The sequence below is a fragment of the Alosa pseudoharengus genome, unplaced genomic scaffold, assembly GCF_046254945.1.
Source record: "Alosa pseudoharengus isolate Yale_2024_CS ecotype anadromous, Long Island Sound unplaced genomic scaffold, YU_APseudo_1.1 YU_APseudo_1.1_scf_1, whole genome shotgun sequence".
NCBI classification, from domain to species: Eukaryota; Metazoa; Chordata; class Actinopteri; order Clupeiformes; family Clupeidae; genus Alosa; species Alosa pseudoharengus.
The window spans coordinates 36,354,015-36,371,927 of record NW_027468564.1 but is presented as its reverse complement, the minus strand read 5'-3'; the positions used below and the strand labels follow the sequence as shown (position 1 = coordinate 36,371,927).

General features: G+C 44.5%; 1 protein-coding gene across 3 annotated transcripts in view; it reads left to right on the top strand.

Annotated features, from left to right (window-relative positions):
* Positions 1-17,913, top strand: part of LOC143126619 (NACHT, LRR and PYD domains-containing protein 3-like) — a 213,887-nt gene that overhangs the window by 101,754 nt on the left and 94,220 nt on the right. For 2 of the 3 annotated variants that reach the window (XM_076288281.1, XM_076288282.1), the window contains 5 exons: positions 1,195-1,347; positions 1,496-1,663; positions 2,063-2,233; positions 6,739-6,909; positions 7,950-8,120. In XM_076288281.1, the coding sequence (XP_076144396.1) occupies positions 1,195-1,347; positions 1,496-1,663; positions 2,063-2,233; positions 6,739-6,909; positions 7,950-8,120 (834 nt within the window). Of the gene's footprint in view, positions 1-1,194; positions 1,348-1,495; positions 1,664-2,062; positions 2,234-6,738; positions 6,910-7,949; positions 8,121-15,438; positions 15,613-15,843; positions 16,018-17,913 lie in introns of all 3 variants that reach the window. The other variant, XM_076288285.1, reaches the window with a different exon arrangement.

Sequence of the window (17,913 nt, the reverse complement as noted above, 5' to 3'; positions counted from 1 at the left end):
TCTTGGATGCTAGACTCAAGACATGAGTTGGAGAAGCACTGGACTTTTAATGTCATTGTTGATGTGAGAGAACTGGTCCCAGGCCTGTCTGTTAGTATAATACTCCCTGCTGATGTGACTCATATAGAGCACTGTTAACTGTACAGTGTATTAACTAGACTCTTTTTTTATTGAGTTTTTCCAAACATATTAACAAGACCCCACAAACCTTACAAAACCCAACTAAGTGTAACAGACATGAAACGTACAGTATACAAAGACTATTTGAGATTATTGAAATTATAGATAGAGCATGTGAACACAAACAACATGAAACAAACAGAGACTGTAATCTGTAGCGTAATGTCTTGTCAAATACTATGGGGGTGAAGGAGGGGCGTGTGTGTGTGTGTGTGTGTGTGTGTGTGTGTGTGTGTGTGTGTGTGTGCGCGTGCGTGCATGAATAGATATGTCCGTGCATGAAGGTGTGTGTGTGATGAATGTTTATGTGTTGAAATGTTAAAATCAGCAGGATTGGCATGGTATGAAATGTTGTAGGTCGTAGTACTGTCAAGTGGGAGTGGTTATGAGGTTTTGAGTATATTGGGATAGTTCAGGTTCGTTCTTTCCTCCGACTGCTCCAGCCGTCACCACGGCCAAGGAGCAAGCTAACCCTAGGGGGGGGCGGGCTGCCGATGGGGGGTGGGGGGGGGGTGAGTGAGGCAGTGGAACCTGATGCCAGAACCACCCCACTCCTGCCCTCCCCTGCCACTGAAACCAGTTGTTATCCTACTGCCAGGCCAGCTCATCCGCACACCCCACTATCCCTGTGTTATGTGTGCCTTCTAATGTCTGAGTGCAATAAAAGAGCACCACCCTCATCCTACCAGTGAAATGATTGTGTGCCTCCTCTAATATGAGATGCATTAAAAAGAGGTGGGGCGCAACTGTGCAGGGCCTCTTCAGATCCCCCACAGACCGCCCCACCTGGCCCTATTTCTAGATGATGTAGTTATTGTTTTCATGAATGGGGGTGTGAATGTTGGACATCTAGCATGAGGAGCATTAAAAAGTGAGGTGTACAGTTTATTTTCCATTATTTCCTACATACTGGTCCTTTAACTAGACTCTGACAGCATCAGTTTTTCACTCTTCATATTTCCTCTCTAATTTCACTATGTGTGATTCTATGTGACATGGTTTATGTTCTTACAGACTTGTTGGCTGTAAACTGAGAGGAAGATTTTTGGCCTTGACTCTTCAGTGGGCAAACTCCCACCTAAGAGAGCTGGACATCAGTGACAGTGAGCTGCAGGACTGTGGAGGAGAACTGCTCCATCAACCACTGAATCAAGACTGTAAAGTGAGGTCTGTATTTTGCACAGTGCACACAAACTGATACATTCTGTTGGACCTAAAACAGTTCACATCTTTTTTTCTGTAATTTCATGTTTGGAATGTAAGGAGTATAGAGGACAAGTTGCTTATACTGTAGTGTTTTCCTCTCTCACTATAGACTCATCAGCTGGAGACTCAAACCCAGCTCCCGTGAGGTTGTGGTCTCAGTTCTGTCATATATTTCTCAACTGAGTGAGTTGGACATGAGTAACTGTGATCTGCAAACATCAGAAGAGAAGCTGCTCTCTGGTCTTAGAAACTCAAACTGCCACCTGGAGACACTGAGGTCAGTAACACTCTGAACAACTTACAGAGGACTTATCTGCACATTCAGACATTGGGCACAGAAGCATTTTGAGTGTTGTGCACACTGTTTATCTCAAGGTGATATTACTTCTATAATATTAATCATAAAACTAGGCAGTGACCCAGCACATTGCTACAAATTCAACAAGACCCATTTAGAGAAGAAGCTGTCAGGCTACAAAGTCTATAATTGCTGCAGGAGGAGGATTCTGTGATGAAAACTAACACCACAACTCCATTCTTACAAGCAGAAACTTTTTTTCAGTGTCCTATATTCTATCTATATTGAGAATGTTTATAATAGTAATAAGAATATAAATGTATTCATGCCACCATTGTGTTTTCTGACGTCTGTCTCTTGGCCTCTCACTCTATGCAGACTTGCTGATTGTAAGCTAACAGAGGAATCCTGTAAGGCTGTAGCCTCTGCTTTGCAGTCCTCCATCTCCATAGAGGAACTGGACCTGAGTCACAATGACCTGAAGGAGTCTGGAGTTCAGCTTCTCTCTACAGGACTCAGTAGCCCTCACTGTAAACTGACATCTCTAAGGTTTGTGTGCACACATATTGTGGCACTGTTGGCTGTCTGTCTGTAAATCTTTGGAATAAATCATCAGCTGCAGTATGTGTTAAAACAGACTGAGTCAGTGCCAGCTTTTGAAAACAAGCTGGGAAATGATGGCATCAGTGCTGCAAGGGACACCTTCCCATCTCTGACCTGCAGGATGCAGTTTTAGATCAAGTAAATTGTCATGTTGATATTAACAGAATAACAATAGATCCAGAGGTGATTTCCAGGGTATTTAAAACTACATGCTTTCACAAGGCAACAGGGCCAGATGACATGTCTGCTTTTCTTATTAAAACATTTGCAGAGGAACTCACATCGGCCTGGCATTGCCTCTTTGTGCCCACCCTTAAGACCCTCCGTACACTACCTCTTAACACACACACACACACACACACACAGTGCACACCCTTAAGACCCTCCACACACTACATCTTAACACACACACACACACACACACAGTGCCAGAACTCTGGAAAAATCGATCATAATTCCAATCCCAAGAAAGCCCTGCCCACAAGAACACAATGACTATAGGCCAGTGGCCTTAACTTCAAATGTCATTAGATCATTAGAGAGAATCATAATGCATGATAATGCATAATGCATGGATCCAAGATGGCGGCGCGTGCACACGCAGTGACCTCTCTCTGTCCCAACCGTACGGTGTTTTGTTCGTTTAAAAAGTGTTTGTCCGAAAGTTCTACGTGTTCGTCTCGTCTCACTACGCCGTATTACAAGTACAGCAGACAGTTTTTACTAGATATCTGCAAAAGCAAGATTTGCAGCGTTCTGGACTTTGCAACAGAGACGCTAAAGGAACTCGGACTACTCCGGCCTGCAACAACACCGGACTCGCCTGCTACTCCTCCCCCGGAAAGAAAACGTCGGAAGCGGTGTGCGAGGAAGCAGAAGAGGGGCAAGCGCGGAGGCGTCCGGGCCAGGCTAGCGGCCAGCCCAACTCGCACAGCCATACCATCCATTCTCCTGGCAAATGTACGATCACTGGACAACAAAATGGATCACATACGACTGCTGAGATCAACGAACCGGACAGTGAGTAACTGCTGTGTGCTCGTCTTCACTGAGACTTGGTTAAATGACAACATTCCGGACTCTGCTGTACAACTGGAGCAGCTAGCATGCTATCGAGCAGACAGGGCCATTGTAAAGGGAGGTAAATCACGAGGAGGAGGAATCTGTGTTTATATCCGTGACGAATGGTGCCGGGACACTGTAGTAGTATGCAAACACTGCTCACCACTGGCGGAGTTTATGATCATAAAGTGCCGTCCTTTTTACCTGCCAAGTGAAATTACTGCGATTCTGCTAGTCACAGTATACATCCCGCCTACCAACAACAACAGCGATAAGAACGCGGCTCTTAGTGAACTGTACCAGGCTGTCAGTGAACAACAGACGGCACACCCAGACGGTTTCACCATCTTCACTGGAGATTTTAACCATGCTGATCTTAAAACTGTACTTCCAAAGCTACACCAGCATGTTGATTTTCCAACAAGAGGAGATAACATCCTGGACCTGGTCTACACTACACACAAAGGAGCATACAAAGCCACCCCCCTCCCCCACATTGGACTTTCTGACCATATCACTGTTATGTTAATGCCCGCATACAGACAAAGGGTAAAAGCGAACAAACCGGTTCGTAAGCAGGTAAAAGTGTGGCCTGAGGGAGCCTCCGATGCTCTTCAAGACTGCTTTGACACAACAGACTGGGAAATGTTTAAGCAGGCAGCCACTTACAACAACCAGACAGACATATAGGAGTGTACAGACACTGTAACCTCTTACATCACCAAGTGCATCGATGATGTGACCCACACAAAAGACATCATCACTCGGGCTAACTGGAAGCCATGGCTGACAGGGGATGTCCTCAGACAAAGCCTACAGAGCTGGGGATGAAGCTGGCATGAGAACAGCGAGAGCCAACCTGTCCCGTGGCATCAAGGAAGCAAAAAAGGAATACACTCACAAGATAACCACCCACTTCAAAGACAGCAGGAACGCACAAAGCCTATGGCAGGGCATTCAGGCCCTCACGGACTACAAGCCTGCGCCAGAGAGCTGTGAGAGCAACACCCCTCTGCTCAACAATCTGAACCGCTTCTTTGCTCGCTTTGAAGCACAAAACAGCACCTGCCCACAGAAGACCCATCCCCCTCTACACGAGCAGCCCCTGTGCCTCTCTGCCGACAGCGTGAAGAGGACACTTGCTGCTATCAACACCCGTAAGGCAACAGGTCCAGACAACATCCCAAGTCGTGCGCTGAAGGACTGCGCAGGGGAGCTTAAGGATGTCTTCCCAGACATATTTAACACTTCCCTGAAGCAAGCCATCGTCCCATCATGTTTCAAAGCTGCCACCATCATACCTGTGCCGAAGAAAACTGCTCCATCCTGCTTCAATGACTACCGCCCTGTGGCACTGACACCCATCATCATGAAGTGCTTTGAGCGGCTTGTCATGTCACATATCAAATCCATTCTCCCCCCCACCTGGGCCCCTTCCAGTTTGCATACCGAGCCAAACGTTCTACAGAGGATGCAATCTGCTCTGCCCTCCACCCAGCCCTCACCCACCTGGAAAAAAGAGACTCTTATGTGAGATTGCTGTTTATAGACTTCAGTTCTGCATTCAACACCATAATACCACAACAACTCATCTGCAAACTTGACAAACTAGGACTCAGTACCTACCTCTGCAACTGGCTACTGGACTTCCTCTGTCAGAGGCCTCAAGTAGTACGTGTTGGCAACAATACCTCAAGCAGCATCACACTGAGCACAGGGGCCCCCCAAGGCTGCGTGCTCAGTCCGCTGCTCTTCACCCTGCTGACGCATGACTGCACTGCAACCTACAGCAACAATCACATAGTGAAATTTGCTGACGACACAACTCTGGTGGGTCTCATCACCAAGGGCGACGAGACTCAATACAGGTTGGAGGTCGACCATCTGACCACGTGGTGCAGGGACAACAACCTCCTGCTGAACGTCAGCAAGACCAAAGAGATTGTTGTTGACTTCCGGAGAGGTCACACCCAACACCTGCCACTGACCATCGACGGTGCTGTGGTGGAGAGAGCGAGCAGCACCAAATTCCTGGGGGTGCACATCAGTGAAGACCTCTCCTGGACCACCAACACTGCATCACTGGCGAAGAGAGCTCAGCGCCGCCTGTACTTCCTGCGGAAACTCAGGCGAGCAAATGCTCCACCAGCCATCATGACCACATTCTACCGAGGCACCATTGAGAGCATCCTCTCCAGCAGTATCGCTGTGTGGGGCGGAAGCTGCACTGAATACAACAGAAAAGCCCTGCAGCGCATAGTGAACACAGCTGGAAGGATTATTGGTGCTTCACTCCCCTCCCTGAAGGACATTTACACCACCCACCTCACCCGCAAGGCGACCAAAATTGTGAGTGATGCAAGTCACCCCGCTCACAATCTGTTTGATCTACTGCCCTCTGGGAAGAGGTACAGAAGCCTGAGCTCCCGCACCAACAGACTCACCAACAGCTTCATACACCAAGCTGTTAGGATGCTGAACTCTCTCCCCCCTCTCCCCCCTCCACCCTCAGCTACATAACATCCTGGACATTGGACCCACAATGTCCGCCTTGCACTACTCCACTTGCACACTTGTACACTTTGCACACTTTGAAACTTGTTGTTGTTGTCCTGAAAACACAACAATTCTGCTGCTCTTACATAACTTGCACCACTATGCCACTTTCTTTCTTACTTAGGTCAAACAGAACTACCTCAGCCTTTTATTGGCCTGACTTTGCACTACTATTTTATTGACTGTCTATGCACAATTTCAACCAAATTTTGCTGCTCTTATTTCTTCATTGTATGTGCCCTCTTATTTACGTATTTACTTATTTTGTGTTTACTTGAATGTTATGTTTGTCTGTGTACTTAAAATGTCTTGTCTTCACCGTGGGATAGTGAGAAACGTAATTTCGATCTCTTTGTATGTCTGGAGCATGTGAAGAAATTGACAATAAAGCTGACTTTGACTTTGACTTTGACTTTAATGGAGGAACTGCATAGGGAGGTGGAGTCATCTTTAGATCCGTATCAATTTTCAGGGAAGCTCTACAAGACCTAACCTGTATAGTAATATTTCATTTTGCACACTTTTTCTCAAGGTGATATTACTTCTATAATATTAATCATAAAACTAGGCAGTGACCCAGCACATTGCTACAAATTCAACAAGACCCATTTAGAGAAAAAGCTGTCAGGCTACAAAGTCTGTAATTGCTGCAGGAGGAGGATTCTGTGATGAAAACTAACACCACAACTCCATTCTTACAAGCAGAAACTTTTTTTCAGTGTCCTATATTCTATCTATATTGAGAATGTTTATAATAATAATAAGAATATAAATGTATTCATGCCACCATTGTGTTTTCTGATGTCTGTCTCTTGGCCTCTCACTCTATGCAGACTTGCTGGTTGTAAGCTAACAGAGGAATCCTGTAAGGCTGTAGCCTCTGCTTTGCAGTCCTCCATCTCCATAGAGGAACTGGACCTGAGTCACAATGACCTGAAGGAGTCTGGAGTTCAGCTTCTCTCTACAGGACTCAGTAGCCCTCACTGTAAACTGACATCTCTAAGGTTTGTGTGCACACATATTGTGGCACTGTTGGCTGTCTGTCTGTAAATCTTTGGAATAAATCATCAGCTGCAGTATGTGTTAAAACAGACTGAGTCAGTGCCAGCTTTTGAAAACAAGCTGTGAAATGATGGCATCAGCGCTGCAAGGAACACCTTCCCAACTCTGACCTGCAGGATGCAGCTTTAGATCAAGTAAATTGTGATGTTGATATTAAGAGAATAACAATAGATCCAGAGATGATTACCAGGGTATTTAAAACTACATGCTTTCACAAGGCAACAGGGCCAGATGGCATGTCTGCTCTTTTTATTAAAACATTTGCAGAGGAACTCCCACCGGCCTGGCATTGCCTCTTTATGCCCACCCTTAAGACCCTCCGTACACTACCTCTTAACACACACACACACACACACACACACACACACACATAGTGCACACCCTTAAGACCCTCCACACACTACATCTTAACACACACACACACACACACACACACACAGGCCAGAACTCTGGAAAAATCAATCATAATTCCAATCCCAAGAAAGCCCTGCCCACAAGAACACAATGACTATAGGCCAGTGGCCTTAACTTCAAATGTCATGAGATCATTAGAGAGAATCATAATGGAGGAACTGCATAGGGAGGTGGAGTCATCTTTAGATCCGTATCAATTTGCAGGGAAGCTCTACAAGACCTAAGCTGTAATATTTCATTTTGCACACTTTTTCTTAAGGTGATATTACTTCTATAATATTAATCATAAAACTAGGCAGTGACCAAGCGCATTACTCCAAATTCAACAAGACCCATTTAGAGAAGAAGCTGCCAGGCTACAAAGTCTGTAATTGCTGCAGGAGGAGGATTCTGTGATGAAAACTAATTTACAGCACAACTCCATTCATACAAGCAGAAACTATTATTTTTGTCAGTGTGCTCTATTTTATCTATTTAATAATGTTTATAATAATGATAAGAATATGAATGTATTCATGCCACCATTCTGTTTTCTGACATCTGTCTCTTCCCCTCTCACTCTATGCAGACTTGCTGGTTGTAAGCTAACAGAGGAATCCTGTACGGCTGTAGCCTCTGCTTTGCAGTCCTCCATCTCCCTAAAGGAACTGGACCTGAGTGACAATGACCTGAAGGAGTCTGGTGTTCAGCTTCTCTCTACAGGACTCAGTAGCCCTCACTGTAAACTGACATCTCTAAGGTTTGTGTGCATATATATTGTGGCACTGTTGGCTGCCCGTCTGTAAATCTTTGGTATAAATCATCAGCTGCAGTATGTGTTAAAACAGACTGAGTCAGTGCCAGCTTTTGAAAACAAGCTGTGAAATTATGGCATCAGTGCTGCAAGGGACACCTTCCCATCTCAGAACAATAGAAATAAGATAATGACCTGCAAGATGCTAACATACTGTATGTCAGAATAGTGGAAAAGAGAAAGCAAAGTTACATTAGATACATTTAGACTTATCTGATCAATCAGGAAGATCAATTATTATGACTGCCGCTGGCATAGCTAGCGTAGCGTCCATATAGGAGTTGTCAAAGGTTTTTTGTTCCGTCATTGATTTTTGGTTATTGTTTTACTGATAGAACTAATGAACTGTTATGTTGATATCTTCCAAAAGGCAGTAATATAGCTACATTACTAGCATCCCTCTCCCATGTTTAGTTAGACTTCCCTTTATCCCCCTCTAGCCTCCTCAAATAACAGCTACAGATAATCAGAACACTTCATGCGCACTGCTGCAGGACAAGTGCACCAACGTAACATCTCCAGTGCAGGCCGGCTCTGAGCACACACGCGCACACACACATACACACACACACACATAAACACACACACACACACATACACACATAAACACACACACACACACACACACACACACATACTGCACTGCACACACACACACACACACACACACACACACATACGCACACACACACACACACACATACATACATACACACACACACACACACATAAAGGCACATACACACACACACACACACACACACAGACACACATAAACACTCACACACACACACACATACTGCACTGCACACACACACACACACACACACGCACACACACACATGCACACACATATACGCACACACACACATAAAGGCACATACACACGCACACACAAACACACACACAGGAGTGTGCGCACACACACACACACACACACACGCATAAACACATGTGCGCGCGCACACACACACACACACACACACACACACACACACAGGCGTGTGCGTACACACACACACACACACACACACAAACACACAGACACACACACACATACACATAAACACACACACACACACACACACACACACACACACACACACACCCATACACATAAACATACACATAAACACACACACACACACACATACACACAAATACACATAAACATAAACACACACACATACACATAAACACACACACACACACACACACACACACCAGGTGCGGAGCCAGAGGGGTAGTTTTGGGTGGCACAGGCCATCCTTGAAATTCGATTGGCCACCCTAGGTGCCACCCCGAAATCCTAGTCTACGATTGGCCATTATGACGGTCTAAGGCGGGACCTTTCTTGATGCATTTGCAGCGCTAGTTTGAAGTGTCAGACAGACTTAGGAAAGTAGCAAACACGCTTGCCATTATACATGACTTATTGTTTTTAGCATGTGAGTTTAGGCCTACAGGCTACTGCTTGTGCTAACACGCAAAGATATCTATTTACCTATCGCATCTGCCAGTGCCTATTTATCTAATCACACACACAAGTTGCCTGTTGAATCACGTCATCCTAGACTAATTTTCCTACCTGCTTATTGTACCTAGCCTGCCCAGCCAGCATTTGCTAGGTCATTAAGTGTTAATTTTGGGCCTACTTTTGTAAAAGCGTTTAATGATAATTCTGTCCTAATCAAGGTTTGAAAATCGGAGGTTCACAGGCCACTGTGGCCTTGGTGCCCCCTTCTTTCAATATTCTGCTTTGCATCCAACTAATAGCGATTTTCATTTAACCTATGGCCTGTCAAAATAATCTTAGCATTCATAGTGCAAATTAATTTAGTCTTTTACGCAGTGGAGAAAGTGACAGCGCACGGCAAGAAAGAACGTCTAAATTCACCCATTCTTCTCTGTTGAACTACTCGCGAAGTAGCCTACTCATCACACAGACATTACATGTATCGCATCACATGAAAGAGCTTTTTCTTAGCTTTTGAACGATGTTAGCCACTAGTTGCTGTGATAAACGGTTCGTGAGAAAAGTAACTTTAATTTAATCATATTATTTTGGGCTTTAAATTTTATAGCAGGCCAAATAAAACATAAATGTTAAATACAGCATAGATATCTGTAAATATTAAAATCAGATGATTTACAGTTCTATGTAATATGCACACACACACACATGTTTCATGTTTTTGTCATGTTTCTTACAGTGATGCAGGTCTACTGCTGTGAATAGGCTAAATACAACTTTTATCATTTTTATGTCTACTGTATAGTTAACTTTGGCCTTGGTGCCCTGATGTGTGGCCTTTGTGCCCCCTGCCAAACATGCACAACTGAAGGCCAAGTGGCCTTGCTCCTAAAATTATGAAATTCCAAGCCTGGTTCTAATGTTAAGACAACTTTTCATTTATGGTTCATCAAGCTCACTCATAAACACTCGTTGCATCTAGGCTAGCCTACAGGTAGCGATATGAATTCTGGTGACCATTCAACCAGTCAAGGATTTATTGTGAAATATTTAAATTTTGGGAAGTTAACGTAGCATAGGCTAAACTGTATGTTTATTTCGTCCCCCATGCCTGTTTTATTTGTCCCGGCCAGGAGGGATAAATGAAACATTGTGCACGTTCCACTTTTGCTTAAAGAATTCCTGAAAGGTTTTGTTCAGAGCTGAAAGTGCAACTGTATTTGACAAAAGACAGATGTAAGTTATTGTTAGTGACAAAATATTAACTTTCGGTGTGGTCACTTTGTAAATTACGTGTAATTAAAACGTTTTGATCGTCCCAGTTGTCCCCTATAGGCTAGTGCATGGTGTCCTGGCTATATCCAAGGGGAATATTCTCACCCCTATGTATTGCCACTCTGTTTCGAGGGACAAGGGGTAGGCTAGGGAAAGGGGAAGAAAAACAAATGGGATTGAGCCTTAGGGTCTGTAGCATTATGAATGTAACGTTATGATTAGATAAAGGTTAGTCTTTAATTGGTGTTTCATTCCTGTTTCATACAAAAGTATTTTAAGCATTTAGTTGAGAGGTGTTTGTTAATTTTGGATTACTTTGTTATAGCTCTTTGCCAGCTCAGACAAAAAAAACAGGTAAAATTATTTTAACAGCTACAAAAATAGATGACCATATAATATAATAAAATATATTTTAATGTCCCCATGATGGAATTTGTTTTAGCTCAGCATAACCCATTGATAGACAACTTAGATTTAATATGTTTGTTTATTTTTTGTATTTGCATTTTATTCAAATACAAAGACAGTTTACAGTATGTGAGAGTATGGTCTTTGTCCTTCAATTGATGAGTATGGTGTTTGGTGCATGGTTTTCCTAATGTATTTGTGCTAATTTAACATCTTGAGCCTGTTTCTATTTATCTGGATGTTTTGCCTCATGCCACCCTTGAATTAATCAACTAGGGCCACCCTTGTTAAAAATGTCTAGAATCGCCACTGACACACACACTCACACACACACACACACACATAAACACAAACACACGCGTGCACACACACACACACACACCCACACGCATAAACACACACGCACATAAACACACACACACACCATTACACCCCCCCCCCCCCCCCCCCCCAACACACACACAAATACCATTAACCACCCCTCCCCCACACACAGACACGGGCGCGTGCAATCGAACACGCGCACATACACACAGAAGCATGCATATACACAAAAGCAAACACACACATGCACACATTCACACATTGAGCATGCATACAGAAGGACACATATACACAAAAGTAATCACACACATGCACACATTCACACATTAATTTCCATTCACATGAGATGCAAGAGTAGGGGGTGGAGTAGTCGTGTCCTGGCTAAATTCCCAACCTGGTTCATTCAATCTGGCCCCCTAATCATCCCCCAGTGTCATTCACTCCCTCACGCTCCACCTCAAGCTGGTGTGTGGTGAGCGTTCTGGCGCATAATGGCTGCCCTGCATCACCCAGGTGGGTGCTACACATTGGTGGTGGTTAGTGAGGTTCCCACCTTCACAGTGAAGTGCTTTGAGTGTTGAGAAAAGCATTATATAAATATAATGTGTTAGGAGATGGAGACAAATTGACAAGTGTGATTTATATTTGGGGAGTGAATTTGCAGGACTGAACAACGGTCATATTTTGTACCGCTGTACGGTACATCTAGTTGGCCTTTAGTTAAGTTAACCCCTAGGAACATGAATCACTTGTGCTGCCCACATGACACTACTACTACAACAACAACAACATCAAGTTGTTTGCATGGCTGCTGAGTGTGTAATGTAGTGTTTCTCCAGTGTCCCTGCTGTGTACAGCATGTGTACAAAAGGTTTGTGCACACATATTGTGGCACTGTTGGCTGCTTGTCTGTAAATCTTTGGAATAAATCATCAGCTGCAGTATGTGGTAAAACAGACTGAGTCAGTGCCAGCTTTTGAAAACAAGCTGTGAAATGATGGCATCAGTGCTGCAAGGGGCACCTTCCCAGCTCTGACCTGCAGGATGCAGTTTTAGATCAAGTAAATTGTCATGTTGATATTAACAGAATAACAATAGATCCAGAGGTGATTACCAGGGTATTTAAAACTACATGCTTTCACAAGGCAACAGGGCCAGATGGCATGTTTGCTTTTCTTATTAAAACATTTGCAGAGGAACTCACACTGGCCTGGCATCCACTCTTTCAGCTCTCTATAGATTCACACTGTGATGTCGCAGCTCATAGGCGCGTCCTAATGGCGGCCGCTATGAGCTTTCATCTGCATTTTACCGTTTGAACTCACTCATGATGATAACTTCACTCCTGTCCTCCATTATTACATGTACTCATTGTTCATTCCCCACGCTGTGTGTATTGTTAGTGTGTGTAGAAACGGATGGGTGCACACATACTGAAAACCGCACCAAACATTTCACTCACGTTTCATTCATTCATTCCACATAAAACTCTGTTTATTTAAAATGTCCATACATGGCAACAACATCAGACAGGTAACATCTTACAAATACTGTATCTAGGGGTCCACTTTGATAAAGATCTTAACCGGCACACACACACACACTTAACCGGCAAAAATCCACCAGCGTCTCCATTTCCTGCGGAGACTGAGAGTGTTTGGGGTTTGTGAGAGCATCATGTTCATTTTTATAGAGCCACCATACAGTCCATATTCGCTATGGCATCACCAGCTGGTTTGGAAATCTTACAGTTAAGTTCAAGGCCCAACTACGTCATCTGGTCAAAACAGCTGGACAAATGATGGAGTCCCTGCTCCCCTCACTCTCCAAGACATCTTTGAGCAGTCCACTCTACAGCAGGCTGACAGAATTCTATCTGACCCCTCCCATGTGCTGTACCAAGAATATGAGCTCATGAACACAGGAAGGAGGTACAGGGTCCCTTTCTGTAAGCACAATCACTACAAACATTCCTCTGTCCCCTTGTCAGTCAAACTGGTTACTGGGCAACGTGGGCAGAACAGTAGGAAGGTCCAAACACAATACTAAGTGCTGAGTAGGGGGCTGTGTATGGGGGCTGAACTGAGTGGAGATGTGCTGAGGCTGTGGGGTATGGATGTGCTGTGTGTGACTGGAGAGTACAGAGAGAGAGAGTGAGTGTCTACTATGGGACTGTGCTTAATGGGACTGGGTGGGAGAGAGTGAGTGTCTACTTTGGGCCTGTGCTTAATGGGACTGGGTGGGAGAGAGTGAGTGTCTACTTTGGGACTGTGCTTAATGGGACTGGGTGGGAGAGAGTGAGTGTCTTCTTTGGGACTGTGCTTAATGGGACTGGGTGGGAGAGAGTGCTATTTATGGGCTATTTATTGGGCTTTTAAGATCATGTGAGTGTAATGTATGGCATGACGGATGGCTGTGAATGTGTGTCCTTTTTGTATTTCATATTTGTATTTACTCTATGTATAACATATGTGCTATGTCCTGTGATGTGTTGTGTTTTGAGATTCAAGATTCAATACTTTATTGCCGTACAACTCAGTGCAAGTTGCTAGGGATTTGTTTCAGTGTGCTCATGACCGGACATCAACAAAGACACAAAAAAGACATAGAGCATATAAATACATATACGGTGTCCCACACAGGATCACCCTTGACACAGGCAGATAAACAGGGCACACTGCTCACAACATACCTGGATGACAGTCCAGGAGGCTAGAGTGACAGATGTCAGGTTAAAATGACATGGTGCATAGGGATGCAGAGTGCAAATCCACAAACTTTACAATCAATAGATCAATAATACTAGTATGAGTAGCATAAAACATATAGAAGAGTATTGTAAACACAGTGTAAAGAGATGTGCAAATTATACAGGCTCGTTAGGAGAACCTTTTTTCATGAGGTAGTGGTTCAGGGATGGAGAGCTGTTTAGACATTTAATGGCTCTGCAGTATGTGCTGTTGAGAAAGCGGGAGGTTTTGGCCTTAAAAGCTCTCAACCTTCTCCCAGACAGGAGGGTGATGAAAAGGGAGTTGGCAGGGTGAGTCTCATCTTGAAGGATCTTTAGGCCTTTCTGGTGGATACGGGCCTTGTAGATCTCACAAATGGGGGAGAGTTTGCAGCCAATGATTTTTGAGGCCGTGTGTTGACTATCCTGTCCAGCTGCAACCTCTGCTGGACAGTAGAGTTGCCATACCAGACAGTAACAGAAAAAGTGAGGACACTCTCGATGGTGGCTCGGCAGAACTGCAACATTCCGTTACAGACCACCCCAAATTTCCTCAACTGCCGAAGGAAAAAAAGCCTCTGGTGGGCTTGTTTGGTTTTTGTGGCTGTGGCAGCTTACCCCAGAACTGCAACATTCCCTTATTACCCCTTATCCAAAACAAATGTCTCCCTTGGGAGACCTAATAAAGTCACCTTGACCTTGATGCAAGCATTTCAGAATAGTGGAAAAGAGAAGTCAATTAGATACATTTAGACTAGTCAGGAATGATTTGCTTTTAGTTAAGTTAACCCCTAGGAACATGAATCACTCCTGCTGCCCACATGACACTACAAGACCACCACCACCACAAGAAAAACAACAAGTTGTTTGCATGGCTGCAGAGTGTGTAATGTAGTGTTTCTCCAGCCAGTGTCCCTGCTGTGTACATAATGTGAGTGCTACACACATCTGTGTCTGTGTCCATGGTCATGAGATACAGTGACCTCATGGTGCTGAAGGATGACCTGAAAATGTCCAGTGTTCAAAGACTGACCTTCCACTCTCCTTTGAAACAGGCTCAATCTGTGCCACCTCTCTAAAGCAAGCTGTGAAATGATGGCATCTGTGCTGCAAAGTGCACCTTCCCATCTGAGAGAACTGGACATGAGTGACAATGACCTGCAGGATGAAGGAGTGGAGCTGCTCTGTGTGGGACAAAGAGATCCACAATGCAAGCTGGAGACACTGAGGTCAGTAATTAGGAATGTTATGTAATAGAGTATTTCACCCACCATATAGTAAGAAACACCAGTGTGCCTGTGTGTCACGTCAAATTGTGCATCTGTGAATATTGTTGATAATTATCTGCACTTATTATGTTAAATGGCGACATTTAGGGATTGTCAGTTAATCTGACTTAATATGCAAATGGCTTAAATTTTCGTTCATTAATAATTAGGAAAGAGCATCTCTTGTTTCAGACTGTCTGGTTGTCTCATCACACATGAGGGCTGTTCTCTCTTGTCCTCTGCCCTCAAATCAAACGCCTCCTACCTGAAACATTTGGATCTCAGCTACAATCACCCGGGAGACTCAGGTGTCAGAGAGCTCACAGACAGACTGAATGATCCCAGCTGTAAACTAGAGACGTTGAGGTGAGCTGTATTACATCTTAGTTGATTTTCTGGTGGAGCTGTTCATCCATCTGTGTCCTGGGTTGGAGAGCTTTCTGTGTGGAGACTGGATATTCTGTCACGTTTCTAGATGATTCCCTCCCACATATTAAACTGGGGATGATGTGGCCCTTTAAGTACTGCAGGTAAAAGGCAATCAATATGACTTTCTAGTAATAATAATAATAATAACTTGGACTTATGTAGTGCCTTTCATGGTACCCAAGGTCGCTTAACAAATAGGGGGGAGGGCTAGTGGTCAAAGGACTTACTGAAGAAATGTTTTGAGGTGCTTGTTGAACAGGGATGGGGCAGAGCGGACGTGGAGTGGTAGACTGTTCCAGAGTGTGGGAGGAGCATTGGCAGAGAAAGCCCTGTCCCCAAGAGTCTGCAACCTGGTGCGGGGGGTGGCCAGCAGTTCCCTGTCAGATGACCGCAGGGAACGTGACTTAGTGTAGGGGTGGAGGAGATCTGTGAGGTATTGTGGTGAGAGTCCATGGAGAGATTTGTAGGTGAGCAAGAGGATCTTGTAGGTGATGCGTGGCTTGACTGGCAACCAGTGGAGCTGTTGGAGGATGGGAGTGACATGCTGTCAGGGCTTTGTGTGGGTCAGAACCCTGGCAGCTGGACATATTGGAATCTTCTAAGGGGCTTGGTGGGCAGTCCACGCGAGGTGATGAAGGCATGGATGAGTGTCTCAGTTACTGAATGTGTGAGTGAAGGCCGGAGTCGTGAGATGTTTCTGAGGTGGTGATGTTGTTGATGTGGGACCGGAAGGAGAGAGCTGGTGGAGCTGTTCATCCATCTGTGTCCTGTGTTGGAGAGCTTTCTGTGTGGAGACTGGATATTCTGTCACGTTTCCAGATGATTCCCTCCCACATATTAAACTGGGGATGTTGTGGCACATTAAGTACTGCAGGTAAAAGGCAATCCCCCACTTACAAACTCATGAGGCTTGTGAACAGTTTGCACTTTATTTAAAGCGTTTTAGAATTCATAAAACAAGATGGGCAACCATGTCTGCCCATACTACAGAAGATGATTAGGCACAGCTTGCACAGTGACCCACTGATGGGTGAAGGAGAACCAAGCTTTGAACAATTAGTAGGTAATAAAGAGATACATAAATCATTTAAATACATTAATAATGTCCACAGCACAGGGGGCAATAAAGACCACTTACATGCCGTAAGGGCTGAGCTACACCAGGCGCGTAACTGAAGCGTTTCGTTCGAGTAGCGTCTGCTGCAACAATTAAGTATAAGTGTACTGTATATACTCTTTTGATCCCTTGAGGGAAATTTGGTCTCTGCCTTTATCCCAATCCGTGAATTAGTGAAACACACTCAGCACACAGTGAACACACAGTAACGTGAAGCACACACTAATCACACTAATCCCGGCGCAGTGAGCTGCCTGCTACAACAGCGGCGCTCGGGCAGCAGTGAGGGGTTAGGTGCCTTACTCAAGGGCACTTCAGCCGTTCCTACTGCTCAGGGTTCGAACCGGCAACCCTCCGGTTACAAGTCCGAAGCGCTAACCGTAGCCACGGCTGCCCCGATATAATGATGATAAGAGTTGTGTGAGTGAGTTGAGATGTGTTGATAAGAAAATGGAAGTCTGGAAGTGTGTGTGTGTGTGTGTGTGTGTGTGTGAGCATGTATTTTTGTTTTTGTGTGTGTGTTTGTGGTGTAGAAAAACTTGAAGTGTGTATCTTTTATTCATTTATTTGCATTTATGCATTTATTCAGGGAGTTGATATTTCTGGAGAAATCTGAGTTTGAGTGTTTGTGTTGGAAATATAAGAAGTAACGGCAGTGTTGCCCTCTGACGATCAGTCGGGACGGGTTCTATTTGAGTCTGTGCTTTGGATAAATA